The sequence below is a fragment of the Lutra lutra genome, chromosome 16 (genome assembly GCF_902655055.1).
Source record: "Lutra lutra chromosome 16, mLutLut1.2, whole genome shotgun sequence".
NCBI classification, from domain to species: domain Eukaryota; kingdom Metazoa; phylum Chordata; class Mammalia; order Carnivora; family Mustelidae; genus Lutra; species Lutra lutra.
Genome location: NC_062293.1, coordinates 26,864,470 through 26,885,457, shown reverse-complemented (window position 1 = coordinate 26,885,457; position 20,988 = coordinate 26,864,470). Strand labels below are relative to the sequence as shown.

General features: G+C 45.6%; 1 protein-coding gene across 4 annotated transcripts in view; it reads left to right on the top strand.

The window, feature by feature from the left end:
* The window catches only part of CA10 (carbonic anhydrase 10), a 514,780-nt gene that overhangs the window by 476,877 nt on the left and 16,915 nt on the right, over positions 1–20,988 (top strand). For all 4 annotated transcript variants that reach the window (XM_047709128.1, XM_047709129.1, XM_047709126.1 and 1 more), the window contains exons 6-7: positions 11,749–11,844; positions 16,311–16,383. In XM_047709128.1, coding sequence (XP_047565084.1) covers positions 11,749–11,844; positions 16,311–16,383 — 169 coding nt within the window. The remainder of the gene's footprint in view (positions 1–11,748; positions 11,845–16,310; positions 16,384–20,988) is intronic.

Sequence of the window (20,988 nt, the reverse complement as noted above, 5' to 3'; positions counted from 1 at the left end):
CAAGGTGGTGGGTATTAGGGTGGGCACGGATTGCATGGAGCACTGGGTGTGGGGCAAAAACAATGAATACTGTTACACTGAAAAGAAATTAAAAAAAAAAAAAACTCACCTCTTCTGGTGTCTGGAACACGGGGTGCTCCATATGTGTCTGGACAGGACAAGAGAAATTGGAAAATTATCCAGGTTCTGAACAGGCAACATTTTGCTCGAGCTACCTTGGGAGAACAGGCTCGAAGTGAGGACCCAGAAGAGCAGGGTGCATGCACCTAACCCCTCTTCCTGCAGGAGCTGAAGGCTCTGTTATCGGTCACTTGGTTAGTCATCCTGAAGAGCTAATTACTGAGTGCTTGCAAGATGCCAGGCCCTGGGCTCAACACTTTATATATTTTGTCTCATAAAATCATCACCACAGTTTTGTGAAGTAGTTAATAATATTGTCCCTGTTTGTAAATGAGAGGCCAGCTTTGCCCAAGGGTACCCCGTGACGCATTCCCATTAGAGATTCTCTCTTTAGGATTCCAGGCTGTTCCTTTACCAGCTCAGCCAAGTTCCTTGCTCTCCCTGTCCCTCGGGGACATCACATATTACTGTATTTCTGCCAGCCTGCGTGGCTTCACTCATTCACTTAACAATTGTTTCTATGTTGCTATAGCTAATACATGCCAGGCTCTGTGCTGGGCATGGGGATGTCACAAGGACCCATCAGATATGGCCCTTGCCTGAATGAAGCTTAAAGTCAGCATAGTGGCGACTTTAATCAATCAAAATCAATCCAAAATGGCGAGCATTAACCAATCACACAATGAATTGAAACAGAACTGTGATCAAAGGGGAAAGGCATGGGATGCCATGAAGGTGGGTCATGGGGATCTCTCTCAAGATTAGAGCTAAAGATTTAGAGCTAAAGGAGTTTGTAAATAAAAGGCAGGCACAGAGGGGAGGGAAGGGCATCCTAGGCAGAAGGAAGAGCATATGCGTAGGCTTTAGGGAAGGAGGCAGCATGGTGCAAAAGGAAACTGAAACTCCGACCACACTGTGGCCAGAGCACATGAAACAAGTGGACACGGTGGGAAATGCCAGAGGCCACACAAGGCTTGTGCCCAGATCTGGGTCTCTGTCTCCATCTCCGAAGCAACAGGAAGGCACTGAGGTGTCCAAGCAGGGAATGCCGTGTGTGTGGTCTTCCGCGACCAGGCTGCTCTTTCCCGAGTTCACTAAGGGGCTCCCACTAATGGAGCATCTGCCTGGGAAAACCAAACTTGGGCGTCTACAGCAGGGTCTAAGGACACAGCTGGACACTCTGCTGAGGCATGAAGGGTAAGCGAGCAGCAGCCTGGCACGTGCCCGTGAATCACCTCATTGCTGCCCAGTGTGAACTCGGTGTGAGCACTTTGCACCACACAGTGCTCTCCACCCGACCAATGGCCAGGATAGCTTATGGTCGACGTGGAAGCTTGCTTGCGGTAGTTCTGCTCATGTAGTAAAGATGAGAACTTCTCCATCAGCTTGGGAGCTGAGTTACTTGTCACCAAAGACCAACATTTGTCAGGCTCCTCACTTCCATGATGGGGCATGGAAGCTTTGCCTGTGGTCCTGAGAGTATAGTCATAAACACGATTCTCCATCACCCTTAGAATGGAATCCGGACCCCTTAGCTTGGCCTTCCAGGCTCTCTATGGTCTGGCCCTGTCTCCCTGTTTGACTTTGAACCACACTACTCTCCTTCACTTAGTAGTTGCTCAGTAAACACCTGTTGAATGAACAGATGTACGATTGACTGTTTGATCTTGGGCAAGCCCCTCTCTGGTTTCAGTTTCTTCATTTATCAAAGAAGTGGCTGGCCTGGGTTTCCCTTGAAGCCCCTCCCTGGATGAAGAATCCACAGGATGCAGAACTGGGATTCGCTCGGCAAACATTGCCAACATCTCCTACAAGCAAGTCCCATAACAGGCACAAGGGAGAGGATATGATACAAGACACCCCTACCTTTGAGATGTTTATTCAAAGGTAGAGAAAAGAATAACTTCATAAAGAATATCATGGTGCACAAGTGTGAGTAGAGTATGAACTCTACCAACATAGGAACTAGGGCAATTCCAACTGTTTCCACTCCCTGGAACAAAGCATCTCTCAGAGGCCCAGTGTCCCCATGACTCAGATGGAGAGAATGGCACAAATCGTGGAATTCTGTGAGGGTTCAATGAGGTGATGTTCCTGCTGGCATTGTGTCTGGCACAAATAAGTGTGCATCCAATGTTGGTAACGATGATCGACAAATGATGATGGTGACTAATGTCAACAACGACATTCAGCACCCATGCGATGGTACCAGTTGTCTAGGACTTACACCTGTCCTGATCACTCAGTACCCCTGCCATCCCAGCTGTGAGATATTTGAACCCTGGCCCCTGGACAAGAGTGCCATGGAGCAGAGAGGAGCTACACTTGATGTTCAAGGCCAATGATTCATGGAAGATGTCCTAGGGAAAACGAGACCAGAGCTGAGCTGTAAGGTAAAGAAGGGGAGGCAAGCTCTCCCCTGTCTCTCCTCTTCCCTGGGAAATCTTTCAAAAACACACATCAGATCAACTGATTTCTTCCTCTGACTTCCTGTTGTGCTTGGAATAAAGTCAAAGCTCCTTACCATAGTCTGCAAAGCCCCCCATGAGCTGGTACCATCTTGAGCCACCTACATCTTTCCCCAGCCATGCTCAGCCATTTGTCCCTACCCCTTTGCAGAGGCTACACTCTCTGCCAGTGTCCTGCCTCCTTCCAGTCTTCCATGCCCAGCTCCTTTTCATCATCAGAATGCAGCTCAGATGTCCATCACCTCTGCAGACAGACCTTCACCAACTAACTATACGCTACCTGACCTCGTTCCTACTCCCACATGCCCCGCCTCCATGCCCTGCCTCCATTCCCCCCGGCTCACTATGCCATTCACTTTGCAGGCCAAAGTCTTGTATGTTGCCTCAAAGCTCTGGATGCTCTCTGAAATGACCTCTAGGAGGTCAGGGACTTCATCAGTCTTATACAACTGGCCTCGGCACATAGCTGGCCCTCCAAGATCTCTTGAACAAGTGTATTCCAGGTGTCTGCAAGGGATCAAGTGAGACAGCATATTCTGAGATGAAAACACAAGGTTCAAGCCAGCACCACGCAAGGAAGATTCACATCAGGTCAGGAAGGACTTTAGGATCCTAGTGTCAGGCTCTGAGCCCCATCTGAGCATCATGAAAAAGCCAACAGTATCTTGCTTCTTCCTTGAAGACAATTTTGTCTCAGTCTTGCATTTCCAGAAAGCCCCTCATTGAGGGTACCTGTCTAAATTAATAAGAAGTCAAGATTATAAAATAATTTCCTGTAATCCAGGGTTACCTCTTTCACATGGTAATTCCAACGAGGCTGGGGAAGCCCTTGGGGCAGCTCTTTAATGAATAACTAAACTTGATGCTTAATTACCATATCAGGACTAGCACGGGGAGAGTTTGCTTTTGTGAGCACTTTGCCCTTTGTCCCTCCGCCCTCTGAAGTTGCCTTGCTCTTGCTCAGAGGTCAAACATCCACTTACTGTCACCTCTTTCATGTCAGACACTGATCCCCTCAAGTGAGCCACAAAGATGAGGCTCAAACTACATCTCTGTGCTCATCCAAGTTTTTGAAAATTCTGAATGTGTAGGATGGGGATTTTAAAACATTGCCTATAACTGGCGAAGAGTTACCCATAGACATCACTTTCAGAACTCTCCTACCAATCTGATACTTTCTTCCTAGCAGGATATGATTTGGCTATTAAGGTGGACAAATTCATAGTAGAACAAGCAGCAGACCCTCTTCCGCTAGACCCACCCACCCACACCAGGCACATTGTGTGTGGTTAGTGGGCATTGGATCGGCACCACTGTGCCGGGCTGGGGAGGAACAAAGCATCAGCTGCAGGAACTATAATTGCCACTCAAGGGACCTGGAAGTTAGGGAGAGAAGCAGCTCTTTTTCATAGTTAAGTCCTGCATGGACTGTGCAGGCCCCATGCATCTTCTGCTCTTCTTGCCTTTGATGTGAAAATTGTGTATAACAGGTGGAACAAGAAGCCCGGCCACTGCCAAGGTGCCTCATAGGGTCTTCTGGGGCTCCTAACTGTCCCGAGGCCTAGGGGCTCGCTTGGTGCACTCTTGCCAAACATGCACATTCTGTGGTTTTCCTACAGAACACCTTAATGGCCACCTCCTGAAACGACACCCTCCCTACCTCCAGGCTCTGCAGGCTTGAATCTGCCTTCTGGCAGTCCATGCTGATTATCTTACACTCTGCTCAAAACCCTTCCATAGCTCTTGTTCTAGGCCTCCTATGATGTGGGCTCAGCCTATCTTCCAACATCCATGATACCTGTACCCCTCAACCCAGCCTACCTGAACCAGAAGAGCAGGGAACAGCCAGACCAGACAGGGCTCTCTGCTAACCAACCAAGAGTATCTGTGAAAACAGAACATCTCAAAGTTTAATCTGCATTCAAATCACAGGGAATTTTTTTTTTTTTAATGCAGATCTTCATTCAGGAGATGGAGAGTAGGGCTCAAGATTCTACGTGTCTAACAGGTTCCATTCCAGATGCTATGGCGGCTGCTGGTCCCTGTACTGTGCATTGAGTAGAAAAGCACTATGGGTCTTTTTAACATCTAATGTGTGAGCCTTGGGAGAGGGATGATGTTGTATTCCAAATTGCTTTATATTAAGATTACATTAATTCTATAAAATCACCAGTTTGGTAGATCAAAAAGTCAATCTCATACGGTTCGACCCTCAGGTAAGAAGCAGGCCATCTCTAACTCCCAATGGAAACCCAAGCTCATGAGATCAAAATCCTAGCCAACTTATCCTGTAATAAAGAGGAGGCAAGTCATCAGATCAAAATTCTCAGTGTGCCAACTCAAGCCTCGAGCAGAGCACAGCCTCACCCTTCTGCTTGCCAGCCCCTTTGTCATTGTCCCTGGCCCTTGCAGAAAGCCACCCTGTGGGTCACCCGGTGGCTCAAGAGACTTTGTCCTGCATTTTTCAGTCGTGCAAGTTGGAGAGAAGCACCATGCCACTGGAGCGCCTTCCAGTTCCCAGCCCTCCAATGCCTGATTCTCAGAACATGCTGAAATTTCCATGCATGCCTTGCAACACTGGCCCATCCCCAGGTGGTTTTGTAGGTCACCTGGTGGGAAGATCTTAGCAGATGGCAGGCTGTGTTTGGATTCTCATTAAGAAGCTTACTCAACACTGAAGGGAGGTGTGGCAGGTCCCCTGCAGCTCCTGCTTCTCCTACATGGCAACGATTCCCCACCTGCAGATAGCGTGGGCTGGGTATGGGGGCGGGTGGGGGGGGAGGGAGGCAAATGATCGGCCTAGGCCTGAAAAACCTGCCCGATCTGCTCTGTGCAGGCAAAGGAGAGTTGCCAGTCCCTGCCTGTGGTTGCCTTTCTGATTGCAGAAGAGCTGCTGTAGGACCATCTGCCACCGTTGGCAAAACGCACAAGAAGTGAAAAAGCAATAAGCAAATAGGGTATTTCAAGACCAGCAACACCATGCTCACTCCATGAAAGGCTCTAATGACTCAAGATGCTCAGCGTATTCTCAGATCCAAGTTTCCATCCACCTGATTGGGCACTGATGGGATGTGGGTGTTCATTGATTGTGTTGCCCTGGCTCGCCGCTCCAGCTGCCCGCTGGCCGGGGAGCATTTGACAAATCTCGGTGCCCTGTTCCCACTCCAAATCGATGAAATTAGAATTGGGAGAGCAGGCACAGGTGGGTATTAGAAGCACCCAGGGGATTTAAATGCACAGTGAAGGTTGCAAACCACTGTATCAGAGGTGGTTTTTTTTTTTTTTCAAAGATCAAAGAAAATCGCTTTTTAAAAAAATCATTGAATTTCTCGGCTTCTAAAACTTTACCTCCTTTTTTTAATGCAGTAGAGGATATTGATAATAATACACTTAGACTTTTTCAGAGTCATAAATCACTTTTACAGGTGCTGTCTTATTAGATCCTCCAATCAGCCTGTGGAAAATGCTCACACCACTACAGAAAGATATATGCTGAGCTTGATGTGACATTGTTTACAAGACAGAAGAAAACCTGGAAACAAACTGAAAGCCAGTGAGAGGGTGCTTAAACGTGTCACCAGGCATTCATGCGAAAGGAAATTCTACAGCTATTATAAAAACTTAGGTAACTCTATAAACTGGCTTTGAGAGATAGCCACCAATTAGTTTTACATTTAAAAAAAATCAAGTTCAGAGTCATAATTATAAATGATTCCATTGTTACTGAGTTGTTTCATTCTTTATTTTTTGACAACTTTTCGAGATTTCTTCAACATATAAAAATTGTGTATGTGTAAGGTGTACAACTTGATGTTTTGACACATGAATAAAATGTGAAAAGATTACCACAGTCAAGCTAAATAACACATCCTTCACCTCTACATAGTTACTCTTGCATGTGTGTCAAGAGGATTTAATTTAAGATCTGTGCTCTTAGCAAACTTCAAGTAGGCAATACAGTATTGCGAACTAGCATCACCATGCCGTACTCAGAGCCCCTGAACTCATGTCTCTTGCGTAACTGAAACTTTGTACCCTTTGACCAACATCATATTTCTGTTTCCCTGTAACCCCTGACCACCACCAAGCTATACTTTGTTTCTCTGAGTTTGACTGTTTGAGATTCTATACATAAGTGAGATCATACAGTATGTCTCTTTCTGGCTCATTTCACTTCCCATGATGTCCCCCTGGTTCATCCAGGTTGTCACAGATGGCAGGATTTCCTTCGTTTTATGGGTGAATAATATTCCATCTTATTTTTCTTCACATATTTTCTTTATTCATTCATTCATCAACAGAAACGGGTTATTTCCATATCTTGGCTAATGTGAATAATGCTGTGATGAACATGGGACTGCCAATGTCTCTCTCTGAGATCCAAATTCATTTGCTTTGGATACATACCCAGTAGTGGAATCACTGAATCATATGGCAGTTCTGTTTTTAATTTTTTGAGGGCCCTCTTTAGTGTTTTCCATAATGGTGACATACCAGTTTACTTTTCTACCAACAGTGTCCAAGGGTTCCCTTTTCTCTACATCCTCACCAACACTTATAATCTCTTGTCTTTTTTTATAATAGTCCTTCTAACAAGTGTGTGGTGATATTTCCTTGTGGTTTTGATTTGCATTTCCTTGATGGCTTGTGGTGTTGAGCACATTTCCATGTACCTATTGACCATTTATATGTCTTATTTTGAGAAATATCAATTCACATCCTTTGCCCATGTTTAACCAGGTTATTTGGGTTTTTGCTGTTGAGTTATATGAGCTCCCTATGTATTTTGGATATGGACCCCTTATTAGCTACATGGCTTACAAATATTTCCTCCCACTCTGTAGGTTGCCTTTTCACTGTTTTGTTTCCTTTGCCATGCAGAAGCTTTTCAGATACAGTCCCACTTCCCTACTTTTGCTTTTACTGCCTACTTTTTGGTGTCATGACCCAAAAGCCATTGCCAAGACCAATGAATGTCAAGAAGTTTTCCCCTCCATTTTCTTCTACTATTTTACAGTTTCAGGTCTTATAAATAAGTCTTTAATACAGTTTAAGTTAATTTTTTATATGACAAGAGATAAGGGTTCAATTTCATTTTTCTCCAGGGAATATGCAGCTTTCCGCACATCCTTTATTGAAGAGACTATCCTTTGCCCATTGTGTATCTTGGCATCCTTGTCAAAGATCAGTTGACCATATGTGTACAGATTTATTTCTGGATCCTCCATTCAGTTCCATTGGTCTATATGTATGTTTTTATGTATCATACTTTTTTCTATTACTATAGCTTTGACCTATATTGTGGAACCAGGAAGCTTTGTTGTTATTCAAGATTGATTTGAGGGGTGCCTGGGTGGCTCAGTGGGTTAATGCCTCTGCCTTCAGCTCAGGTCATGATCTCAGGGTCGTGGAATTGAGTCCCGCATGGGACTCTCTGCTCAGCAAGGAGCCTGCTTCCTCCTCTCTCTCTGCCTGCCTCTCTGCCTACTTGTGATCTCTGTCTGTCAAATAAATAAATAAAATATTTTTAAAAATAAATAAATAAATAAATAAATAAAAGATTGATTTGACTACTCAGAGTCTTTTGTGGTTCCATATTAATTTTAGGAATTTTTTTTCTATTTCTATAAAGAATGCCATTGGAATTCAGATAGGGATTGAGCTGAATAGCAGTAATATGAACATTTTAACAATATTAATTTTTCCAACCCAAGAACATGGGATGTCTTTCTGTTTACCTATTTCTTTAATTTCTTTCATCAATGTTTAATAGTTTTCAGTGTACAAATCTTTCATTTGTTTGGTTAAGATTATTCCTAAGTATAGCTGACCCTTGAACAATGCAAGAGTTAGGGGCACCAACCCCCCCCCCATACAGTCAGAAATTCCTGTTTAACTTTTGACTTCACAAAAACTTGATTACTAATAGCCTACTGTTGACCAAAAGCCTTATTGATAACATAGTCAATTAATACACATTTTGTACACTACTGTATTCTACAATAAAATAAGCTAGAGAAAAGAAAGTGCTATTAAGAAAATCATGCAGGGGGGCACCTGGGTGGCTCAGTGGGTTAAGCCACTGCCTTCAGCTCAGGTCATGATCTCAGGGTCCTGGGATGGAGTCCCACATCAGGCTCTCTGCTCAGCAGGGAGCCTGCTTCCCTCTCACTCCCTCTATCTGCCTCTCTGCCTACTTGTGATCTCTGTCAAATAAATAAAAAATAAAATCTTTAAAAAAAAAAAAAAGAAAATCATGCAGGGACGCCTGGGTGGCTCAGTTGGTTAAGTGGCTGCCTTCGGCTCAGGTCATGATCCCAGCGTCCTGGGATGGAGTCCCACATCGAGCTCCTTGCTCGGCAGAGAGCCTGCTTCTCCCTCTGCCTCTGCCTACCACTCTGTCTGCCTGTGCTCGCGTTCTCTCTCTCTCTAACAAATAAATAAATAAAATCTTTAATAAAAAAAAAAAGAAAATCATGTGGACTCTGAGAAACAAGCTGAGGGTTTTGGAGGAGAGAGGAGTGGGGGATAAGGTGAGTCTGGTGGTGGGTATTAAGGAGGGGACGTATTGCATGGAGCACTGGGTGTGGCTCACGAACAATGAACACTCTTGGGACACTGAAAAAATAAAATAAAATAAAAATTAAAAATAAATAAAATCATAAGAGAAAATACCTTCACAATATTGTACTGTATGTATCAAAAAAAAAAAAAAATCTGCATGTAAGCGGACCAGCTCAGTTCAAGCCCGTGTTGTTTAAGGGCAATTGTACTTTATTCTTTCTGTTGCAATTGTGAATGAGATTGACTTTATTCATTTCCTTTTCAGATAGTTCCTTGTTAGTATATAGAAGTGCCATCAATTTTGGTATACTGAGTATGTATCCTACAACTGTACTGAACTCATTTATTAGTGCTACAATGTTTTGTTGTAGGCAAGTCTTCAGTGTATGCTTCATACATGATTATGTCATCTGTGGAGAAAATTTTCCCTCCTCCTTTCTGATTTGGATGCCTTTTATTTCTTTTTCTTACCTAATTGCTCTGCCTAGGGCTTCTAGCACTCTGTTGTATCAAAGTGGCAAGAGTGGGTATTCTTGTCTTAGAGGAGAAGTTTTCAGTTTTTCCCCATTGATTATATTAGCTATGAGCTTTTCATATATGGCTTTTATTGCATTGAGGTGAGTTCCTTCTATACCTGTTTTGTAGAGAGTTTTTATCATGAAGGATGGTGAATTTTGTCTAATGCTCTTTCTGAATCTATTGAGATGGTCATGTGGTTTTTATCTTTCATTCTGCTAATGTGGTGTATCACACTGATTGACTTACATATGTTAAAACATCCTTGCATGGGAGTATATCCCATGTGGTCATGACGTATAATCCTTTCAGTATGCTATTAAATTCAGCATGTTGACGTTTTTTCCATCTGTGTTCATTGGGAATAATTACCTGTAGTTCTCTTTTCCTAAAGTGTCTGTCTTTGTTTGGTATCAGGGTGATGCTGACCTCCTCAGATGAGTTTGAAAGTATTCCCTCTTCTTCCCATTTTTTTTTTTTTTTTTGGAAGAGTTTAAGAAGGATGGACACGAATTATTTGAATGACTGGTAGAATTCACCCACAAAGCCATCTGGCCCGGGGCTTTTCTTTGTTGGGGGATGAGGGAGGGGGTTGATTACTGCTTTAATCTCTTTATTTGTATTCATCTGTTCAGATTTTTATTTCTTCTTAATTCAGTGTTAGTAGGTTATATGTTTCTCAGAATTTATCTATCCTAGATAATTTTTAGGATCCTCAATCCTAGAAAATCCTAGAAATGTATAGACCCTGGATCTTTTATTATTTGTAAAACCCTCCATGTATATGTGTGTGATCTATAAGCACAAAAAAAAACAGGAAGGACATATGCTAAAGTGTTAATAGTCCTATTGCTTGGGCTGGGATTACACAGAGGTGGGGGAGGAACTATCACTTTTTTTTTATTTTTTTAGTTTGTTACAAAAATTATACTTCCATACTATTAAAAAAATCTATTTTAAAACCACAGCCTAAGATGAATTCTAAGGAGAGACAATCACACCTGTTTTTCAGAGGAAGTAATCAAGTTCCAGTGAGACGGAGTTTATTACTCATGTGGCTAAAAATTGGTGGGGCATTCATTTGGACATATATGGGTGCTATGTTTCACAATTTCTTAAAAAGGCATTTTTTTTAAAGATTTTATTTTATTTATTTGACAGAGAGAGATCACAAGTAGACGGAGAGGCAGGCAGAGAGAGAGAGAGAGAGAGAGAGGGAAGCAGGCTCCCTGCTGAGCAGAGAGCCCGATGTGGGACTCGATCCCAGGACCCTGAGATCATGACCTGAGCCGAAGGCAGCAGCTTAATCCACTGAGCCACCCAGGCGCCCCTTAAAAAGGCATTTTTTTTTTTTTAAAGAATTAGGTAAGAGAGGGAAAACCTAGTTTACTGGAAGCCAGATCCAAGACTTTGTCTGCTGCCCATGCTAACTATTGCACGAGGGGTTAACAAGCAGTTTGCTGACCTTCACTCAGCAAGGAGGAAGTTGAGTCCTGTGCCAGCAGATAACCTTGGCAGGCTCGGGCATCGGCAGCCTGAGCCACCACTCTCTCTTGATCAGGATGCCACATCTCATAGGCTGGCCACTATCCTCTCAGAGTCACTGGGCTGACTCAGAACCTAACCATTCCCTGCTCGCCCAAGGCCACGAGGAAGATTTGCTCAGTGCCTGTGGCAGCTGTGGACGCAGCTGGGAGGGCACGTCTGCCCCTGAAGGGCAGTTACACTCCTAATAAGAGAATTCCTAAAGTGAATTTCATTTTACACGTGCTTTAGGGGAAATATCCTGGCTCGGAGCCAGAGCCAGATGGGCACTGAGCTTATTAAAGGCATGATTGTTACCAGAAAACATTTGCAAAGATGTATGGGTACTTTTGTGTGTGTGTGTGTGTGTGTGTGTGTGCATTATACACACACATCCATGTACACACACCTCCTGAATCTCTTTCAATTACAAGATTGTCTTTTCAATTGTTCTACAGTATACCTTAGAGTGAACCCTTATCTAGGGAGGAGACGCCGTGCCTCCCACCTTTTGGGCGAGGTTGTTGTTCTTACTCTTGTTTTTCCTTCTTGCCAGGTGCAGCTCATCCACTATAACCATGAGTTATATACAAATGTCACAGAAGCTGCAAAGAGCCCTAATGGATTGGTGGTAGTTTCTATATTTATAAAAGTAAGTGTCTTTGCCTTCTTTCATTCTTTTCTTGCCATTTCCCAGCCCGGTCAGAATACCAGCTTGGTCTCTGTTGGATCTCTGAAATAACCCAAGGGGTAAGGTCCATGCCCAAGAAAAGCTGCAGGAGGGTGACCTTGATACACATGAGATTTATGACAAATGAGGTCCCTTTCATGACGATGCAGAAATGATGGAACCATTTCAGAGCCTCGGAGCCTGAGGATTCGGCAGCCTTTGTTCTAGAGAGAAAAGGGGAGTTGGAGCTAGGGACAAGCTTCAGGTCCCACAGCACGCAAAAGGATGCAACAGAAGGAGAGGGGTGGCTCACTGACACCCCATGGCACTAAGCTCCTGTCCCTCGGTGGCCCCTTGGAAACAGAGCTGGAAGGGAAATGTGAGATGTCCTTCCCCTCCAGGCACTGCCCTGAACAGTCCCCTCCAGCTTCCCTGAAGTTGCTCCGTATGACATCTCCCAGCTTCCTCTCTCTTTCCCTCATAAGCACCCCTGGGAGAAATTAAGCGAAGATCACCAAGGCTGACTTTATGACATTCTTAGGAGGCTCCACATCTCCCCAACAGTCAACAGCAACAACAGATCTCCAGCTAAGAAAATTCCAGTTTATTAAAAATAATAATAATAATAATGATCACCTTTAACATTTTGACAGATACGGAGGGAAGCAGGTATGCAAATTTAAAAGAAAATGAAGAAAGAAGAAATGTCTTTCCAATTGGAAAAAGAGGGAGAGAGAGAAAAAACAAAAGGAATGTGTGACAGTTTCAAAAGTTGGTAGTCACTGTGCTAGCCCCTTAGTTTGGGCCAGACCATGGGAGGCCAGACCAGTCAGAACTTGGAATCTGGTGAATATGATTGGTAGAAATCCAGCATTTGCCACTGCGGGGCTTTAACAGAGTTCTCATGGTGACATGATCACTGATCAGGAGACTGGGCTCGGGGGCACCCCAGGTACTACCCCCGTTTCCTCCCCAAAAGCATCACCCTTTGCCACAGACACTTGGCCCTGCCTGGTCCTCCCTCTCCAGAGCCCACGCCACCTCCTGAGTTCCTCTCCCTCACGGGGGTCCCACAGGGCCTTTCTGTGGCCTGGGCAGAACTGTACATCAGCCAGACACATCTGTTGGCCACAAAACTCCTGCGGCTGTTGTTACCAAAGACAGGAAGGGGCTTTTGGCCAGGAAAGCATATTTTTGGGCTGTCATACCTTCTGAACACCTGATGTGACACCCCAAAGGACATGGGTCCTGGCATAGATCCTGCCGGTCCCTACACTACACCTCTTGCCATCATCACAGACCCTGTTATAATGAACAACAGATTTCTGAATTCCAGGCACTGAGATACGTACTTTCCATATATTTTATGGCTTAACCCTAATGATAAACCCATGAGGCAGCCATCAGTATCCTTATCTTGCAGATGAGGAAAATGACACAAAGAATCTTTGGCATTCCACCCAAGTGCACAGAGCTCATGACAGCCCATCCAGGAAAGGAGCCTGCTTGACTTTCACGCTAATGACCTTATTCATACCACACGCCTCCCCAACAGAGCACAGAGAAACAACTGAGATGAAGAAGAGAGGACATGACCTGGAAACATCTCCCCCCATGCCCTGATGCCACACATAAGCACAGGGCAAACTCTGTATCCCTTAACCAGCCTCAGTCATGATGTTGATACAACGGGTGCATTCATCCTGGGCCATGCTCAGTGCTGGGAAACCTGCAAATCTGTCACAATATTGCCTCGTGCCTGTCCAGGAGCTCACCTCCCCGGCTGGCCTTCCCAGTGCCAGGGTTCCATGTCTGCCACCCTGAGCTGCCCAATACTGCTTGTCCTTGGGCGGGCGCCTCAGCCTAAGCCCCTGCTGGTACCTCACTTTGCTCCAAGTGCTTGAGTTAGTAGCTGTCGTCCCGCAAGCTCAGACACATTACAGCCGACAGGGTGCTGGATAAGCCAGGAAGTCAGCTCCCTCAACAGCAGACCATGGGTGTGTTTCCAAAGCACTTACAGGAAGATGACTGACACAGCTCCCAGCTGCCTACATCCCAGTGGGCTGTTGGGAGGAACTTATGTTCCCTGCCCTGCATTCGGTGAAAAGATGGAGACCAGCTCCTGCATCTTCTCAGGCCAGCTGGGCTCCCTAGGGATGCTTCCATTCTTTCCCTCAGCAAACCTGAAGCTTTCTCACTGGATCTCACAATAAGCCACAGCCTTTCTTTGTCCAACTTAACCAACTCCCACATGCTCCACAGTGAATTATCCAAGCCAAGACTTGTCACTCACTCATCCCAAAACACCGACTGAGTGTGGCACACAGGCTGGTCTTGTGCTAGGCACATGCCTAGAAATGAGATGAACAGAGCCCTTGGCTCTAAGAGCACCCCACCTCTGGTCGTTCTCCCCTCCTTCTGGTCTTTCTGCCCCTCTTCTCAGCTCGCTGCCAGGTAGGCAGGCACAGCAAACGAGAGAGAGGCTCTCTCCTCTGAGTCAGATGATCCCTAGAGATGGCACCCTGGCCAAAACCAGAGCCATACAAGGCTCAGAGTTGTTGGCTAAAATAAGAGAATTGTTTATCTGTGGGTTTTATTTATCTCTGTCCCCTCCTGTTCCCCCATCCTTCCCATCCATGACCACAGGGAACTGAGATTTGGCTGTAATTACTGCTCAATCACACACCATTAACTTCCCACTTAAGCTCACTTATACCAAGTACATACTTCATCCTCCCTCCCACGCCGCCAACACACCAGAGCCCACAAATCATCTGTGTGCACTCTGGAAATTTGTCAGTTATTTTTAATCGGCCCAAACGGTCCAGTCCCAACATTTGTGCCGTACAGACTCCCTGGGGACCAGGAACCCAAGGTACAAGGGACATGACACATTCCTTACTGACCATGACAGTATATTTTTGTCTTCCCTCTCATGTGAATTAGCACGAACAGGCAGCATCAAGCTATGTTTCAAATGGCCAAAGAGGAGGCCAAAGGGGAAGCTAAATTTGGCCCTGAAAGCTTCTGGGGAAGCAGCAGTGTTTGCCTTGGGACTTTTCTCCATTTTGGGGGGGCTCTGACAAACTCCACTGAGCATTGTCACTCACAGAGCTTCCCCCTGCCCCCCGGAGTGTGTCTCGCCATAGCACATCCAGGAAACTGTGTGGGAAAGGAGAGACAGATGGAGGGAAAGTAAACAGACTGAGCTTTCTCCAAACTAAAAATTACCTGTTGCTTATCTAATAATAATCATCATCTGCTGCAATTTTTCCAACCCTCAGAATAAATCAGATTTAAAATGCTGATGTGTCACAGCATCCGATTAGCAGCTGAGGCGTAAATTACAGAGCAGGGCTGAGAGAGGTAAGAGAGAACTGACTGAGACAAACTCTTGCACCTTGGAAAAGACTGAGTAGAAGGGAGGTTTTTAAGAAACAGTGTACACAGTTAAGTGGGGGCACATCACAGTCTCTAAACGTTGGTCCTCTGGCTTGAGCCCCTTGAACTTTGCCTTGTTCTCCCAAAGAAGGAATTTGGAGACCTGGGGTCTGGGCCCAAAATGGGAACTGATCCCTGGTCATCTAGTTTGGCCCATAATAGGCATTTGGTACATATTTATTGGATGTATGGGCAAATGGATGGATGAATGAATGGATGGATGGATGGATGATTGGCTGACGGAATGGCATGGCTTACGATATATTTGAGTCATGTAATAATAAGCAGTGATATAAGGGTCTATATTATGTCTTAGAGTTTTTTTCATCCCCTGATGCTTCTATTTTGGGTACTCTCTCACTGTCTTCTTAGAGTAACTGTCCCCTTCCTAAAATGTCACTCCCCACCCTCTACTTAAAACTTGTTGATGTTTTCTCATCCCTACAGAATGGAGCTTAAATGTCCTCCCATGGCATTCAAAGCCTCATATGAGCTAGCCACTGCCTACCTCTCTTGCCGTACCCTCCATCCTTCCCCTGTACCCTCAGCAACAGCTACATAGAAGTACTTGCCTGAGCATACCTAGTTCTCACTCTCGTGTCCATATGCACAGACCCTCTGTATGCAATTATTTCCTTACCCTTTTTCCTTTACATACTCTACCAGCAAAGCACCTTATAGCTTCCACCCATCCCTCAAGAACCAGCTCACTCAGCTCCCCAGACTCCCCATGTGGGTGGTCTTCCCGTAATATCATCATGCCTGCAACTCTATCATAGCAATCTTCATAGTTCATTACAACCATTCATTTACTCACCTGTCTTCTTTCTCTAGACTAGGATTTATTGAGAGTAGAGTGTGTGCCTTGAATGTCTGAATTTCCAGCCACCATGCTCTTTGGCACAGGGTAGGCACTCAGTGAATACGAATGAATAAGTGAATGTACAGAGGCATGTGTATTCCAAGATAGCACGGCCCAGTCGTTAATATTTTCTTTTCTCTCCTAGGTTTCTGATTCATCAAACCCATTTCTTAATCGAATGCTCAACAGAGATACTATCACAAGAATAACATATAAAAGTAAGTGTGGTTCGATTTCCTATACAGTAACTCTTCTATAAAGGTTAGTCCTGTCTGGAGGCAGAAAGCCAGAACTGATGATCTCAGAGGGCCTCTTCCAGCTTCATGATCCTCTAATTCTCTAGAAAGTCACTCTGGAGAGTCAGGGTTGGCTAAGAAGCAGCTCATTTCAAAAGGACGTCCCCGGGGTACCTTTGTCATCCACGCCTGTCTAAGGCGATAATGATTATTATGATGATGGTCATCGTTATCCCATGGATTGGTAATGAGCTGGGGGACTCTACTAGTTGACAAACTCCGCCATATCAGCTGGCCACATTTGGGGCTTTGCCAGTTATGTGATTGAAAAAGCATTCACCAGGTAGTTTGGCTCCAACCTCAACATTTCCAGAGCTGGACCAAATCTCCTTCTCTGTGTCCCTGGGTCCCTTTTCAGACTGGGGCATCTTTCTGCATTGCTGTATGTGCTCTACTTCTCTAGAGGACTTTGTCCATTTCTTTGGGTTTCCAGAGTGTTTTATCCCCAGAATCCTTAAGCAGAAAAACGAGAACTGTGCAAAGTTGCAGGGGGTAGAAGGAAAAAGGGGCTACTTCTCCCAAAGCAATCCCAGAATTTGGGAAGAGTAACAGCTCATGACAAGAGATGAAAAAAGTATTACAGAAAAAGAAAGTATTTTTTTAACTAATTAGGAGGGAGCAGGTAAGTGGGATTCAAGTCCCAACAAGGAGCCTCTTCCATGTTAACTCTGTTTCTTCATCTGTAAAGTGAAGAAATTGAACTCCCAGTTTCTCGGGTCCTTATGGGTCTGGGATTTTTGAATTAAGCAATAAGTAAATAATGAATTCACCAAAGTAAAAAGCAGCATGCCAACATTCTTAGACCCACATGCCCTCAGAGTCCCCTTCCACCAAGTGAGGAGCTCAGCTGTGCCTGCTGCTTCTGCTTCCAGTGGCGATGGGGAAAAGACAGAGTGAATGCTTTCAGGTCTCCCCTTGGACTGCCAGAGGGGTAGTATGGAAAACATTCCCTCATTTATTCATTCAGAAAACATTTTCTGCACCTCTGCCCCTTACAGACAGCAGGTGAGGCTCCCCAAACGTAAAGATGGTCTGACCCCAGCCCTCCCCACAAGGTGCTCACTCCCGAGTCACTTCCATATGAAAAGGATGGGGTGTAGGGCGGTGAATGAACTTGGAGAATCCCAGGGCACCTAAATGGACATCACCTGAAAGAATGAGTTGTCTCCAAGACCATCCCACCCTTCCTCAGCAGAGCCCCTGTGGAGTCCTCTCTAGGTGCCCACTTGGGTCACTCCTCTGGAGAGGGCATTTCTGTCTCCTATGCAAATAGCACATTTTTAACTGCCCATAAAATATTATTAGTCTTTTAACTTTTTTGATTAAAAAGCATGAAAATTAAATAAAATGTTTTTCAATCATCTCAAATTTGCAGTGTAGAGACCATGAAAAACCATGAAATTGCACATTAAGCCCCAACACCCACTCTAACTGATTGCCAGCTGCAGAGTCCATCATTAGCGGGACTTTCCTCCCCACCCCACCCCCAACCCGGGTCTGATGCCTATTAAGTGGCATGGTTGCTACCGAAAATGAAAGCACCCACAGGGGTCCATGCCACGGAAGGGTGGCCTTCCTCAGGAACAGGTACCAGTTCTGGGGCAAACAAGTGGCTGGAGAGCCAGTGGGACAGGTCTCGTTGGGACCAATGGTGGATGGCCACGTTGCGGCTGAGGGAAATTTCAGCTTCATCTCTTTGGAATGAAGTGTCCCCGCTGACTGCCGCCCCATCAGCAACCTGGGAACTGAGAAGGACGCACTTCGGCCATAGCTAAAGTGGGTTAGCAGTGGGAAAACCCAAGACTGTCCTTCACTGTTTGCTCACTCACGCCACAAATCCTTACTGAGAGGCTCCTAGGTGCCATGAGATAGATCAATAGAACACTTTTTCTGTCCACCAGGTCCTCACTCGCTAGGCGGAGAAACAGATCGTAGGGCACTGTAGACATTTTTGTAACAAGCACGGTGTGAAAAATCTAAAGAGAAATCTTTGGGATCACAGAAAATCTGCTTAGAACACATGGCAAGGTTGCACAAAGCAGGTGCCATGTCGATAAGGACTGAATAGATGAATGACTATTTGCTGGGGAAAGAGAGACGTGAGCAGAGGAGGAGTGGGGGAAGGGGAGGAAGGAGGAAGGCAGGCCGGAAGGAGGGAAAAAGAGAAGGAAGGAAGGAGGACATTCCAAGCACAGAGAGCGCCATTCGAGGCGAGGAGAGCATATGAGGACTGTGAAGAGCGCAGAGGGAGAAACTCTCCCTTCCACAGCGGTTCATTGCAGTGTCCATAGTATACACAGTGAATATGCGTAGGGCCTGAATTAATGGAGGCATGAGTGGCCCCTGCCATAGCAGTGACAGGGACAGAGGGAGTAACAGGAAATGGGGTTTGGGTCTTGAGGGGTCTTGATGCTTTCCAAGGAGTCTAGGCAGAAGACCTATTTGAAGAAATTGCCCTAGAAATGCAAATGGAAGGGAGTGGGAGCAGCCATTCTCCTTCAGTCCCTCATAATCTATCTGTCATGGCCAAGGAAAAAGGGAATGAAAGCAAGGTAAAGAGACCCCACGTGGGGAGCGGTAACGGCTTGAGGCCTCCTAATGACAGGCATTTGTGCTCTTAAACTCTGGGCAATCATGGAGATGTTCCCAGCAGTAGCTTTATCACAGCCGCAGGAATAATGATGGCCCTACCAGTGGGAATGGCCTCGACACCACTATGCCCAGGATACTGTGGCCGAAAGGGACTGATTTGCTCAGCGGGAGAGCACCAGCACTCTTCCATCCGCTCAAGTCCCTGAGGCAGCCAGCCTGCGGAAGATTGGCCTGGTGGCAAGTGGAGGGGGTTCTGAAATGGGAATCATTCACTAGAAGCAGCCTGTGGGTGGGAAACACAAGCCCAGAAGCCTCCGCAGGGGCTCTGGAGACGTGATGGCATTAGCCCCAGAGTGCCGGGGGGGACAACACGACCTGCTCAGGGACATCCATCAGAGTCTCCTGCTTCCATACTTCTGAGTAAGATGGAAGGAAACTGATCCCTGCCCCCAGGTCCACCCAACCACATTACCCAGGGACACCTGACCTCTACCCCCAGCCACTCTGCTGCTCCCCAGAACCACACCCCAGCACAGCTTCAACTTACCCTCTCACTCAGATGTGGTACCCACTCTGCAGCATGCTGAGCGTCACGAGTAAGGATGCAACTGAACACTTTCCCCATCTCAGGCTCTGGGCTGCTAGCTTTTCGGGCAGCACCCCTGGTGCTCACCATCACTGGACACCCAGCTGGTGAAAGTACCCACCTTCAAAGTGGGTCTGATTGCCGTCCCAGTTTACATCTGAGGAAACCAAAGAAGTGAAGCGATGTGTCAGGGACACCCATTTAGTAAGTAGCTGTATAAGTCAGCAACTTCTGCACAATGAATAAGCATTTGACAAGAAGCACTGATTTCTCCCATCGCAGCTGCAGGCCTATAGGTCAGCAAGGGCAGCTTGGCTCCACATGGCCCTTCTTTTATGGGATCAGGATAGATACCTTGGCAAGTATTTCTCATGGTGGAGGTCAGAAACATGTGCTGTTCCTTAAGGCTTACGCTTGAAACTCACAAACCATCACTTCTATCCACTTTCAACTGGCCAAAACAAGAGACATGGCCAAGCCAACATCAAAATCCACCTGTGGAGGTCAGGATGAGAAGGAAGTGAACACTTCCTAAACAATAATCTAGACTTTCATAGTGAGAGAGCAAGGATTCAAACACAGGTCCTCCTGGGAACTTTTCTATGCCCTCGTCTTCCCATCATGCTTCCTCTCTAGGGATGGAGAAAACCTTAGCTCTGAGATCTTAAACCTAGTTGTAATGATGGTACTTTTGCATTGCATGAAACTGGGCAGCATGTTTTTTTCTTAATTCTAACTTTGGTTCAGTTTCGAGAGCCATCTCCTTGCTTTTTGCATTTGTTTCCACTTGGAAGGGACAGAAACTAACCACAGAACTTGTGGGCACGTTCAAAGTTCTTGTTCATCCCATCCCAAGCTTTCTGCAACTCCTGCCTGTGCCATGGCATGGGAACACTGGTGGAAATCAGCATCATGCAGAAGGACACCGTAGCACTACCTTCATTAGCACACAGTTACCCAAGAAGATGTAGGCTTTTGTTCCAGATGGGTCAGTCCTCCCCATCGGTCTTTCTCTTGGAGGCCATTATAATGAGAAATCAGTCTAAGACCTTGAGCAGAGAGTGACATGATCTGCTGACAAGGATCACTCTGGTTACATATTTGGAAAGAGACTGTAGAGGGACAAGGGTCAATGCTGGGAGATAATTGCAACCATCCAAATGATTCAACAATGTCAGTCATGATCCCAGGCCAATGTGAAGGGGATGGTGAGAAATGATTAGGTATATTTTGAAGGAGAGCCATGAGATTTCTTGATAGGTTGGATTTACATTGTGAGAAAAAGAGAGGAGTCAAGGATGACTGTACAGCCTTTAGCCTAAGCACCTGGAGGGAAGACATTCCCATCA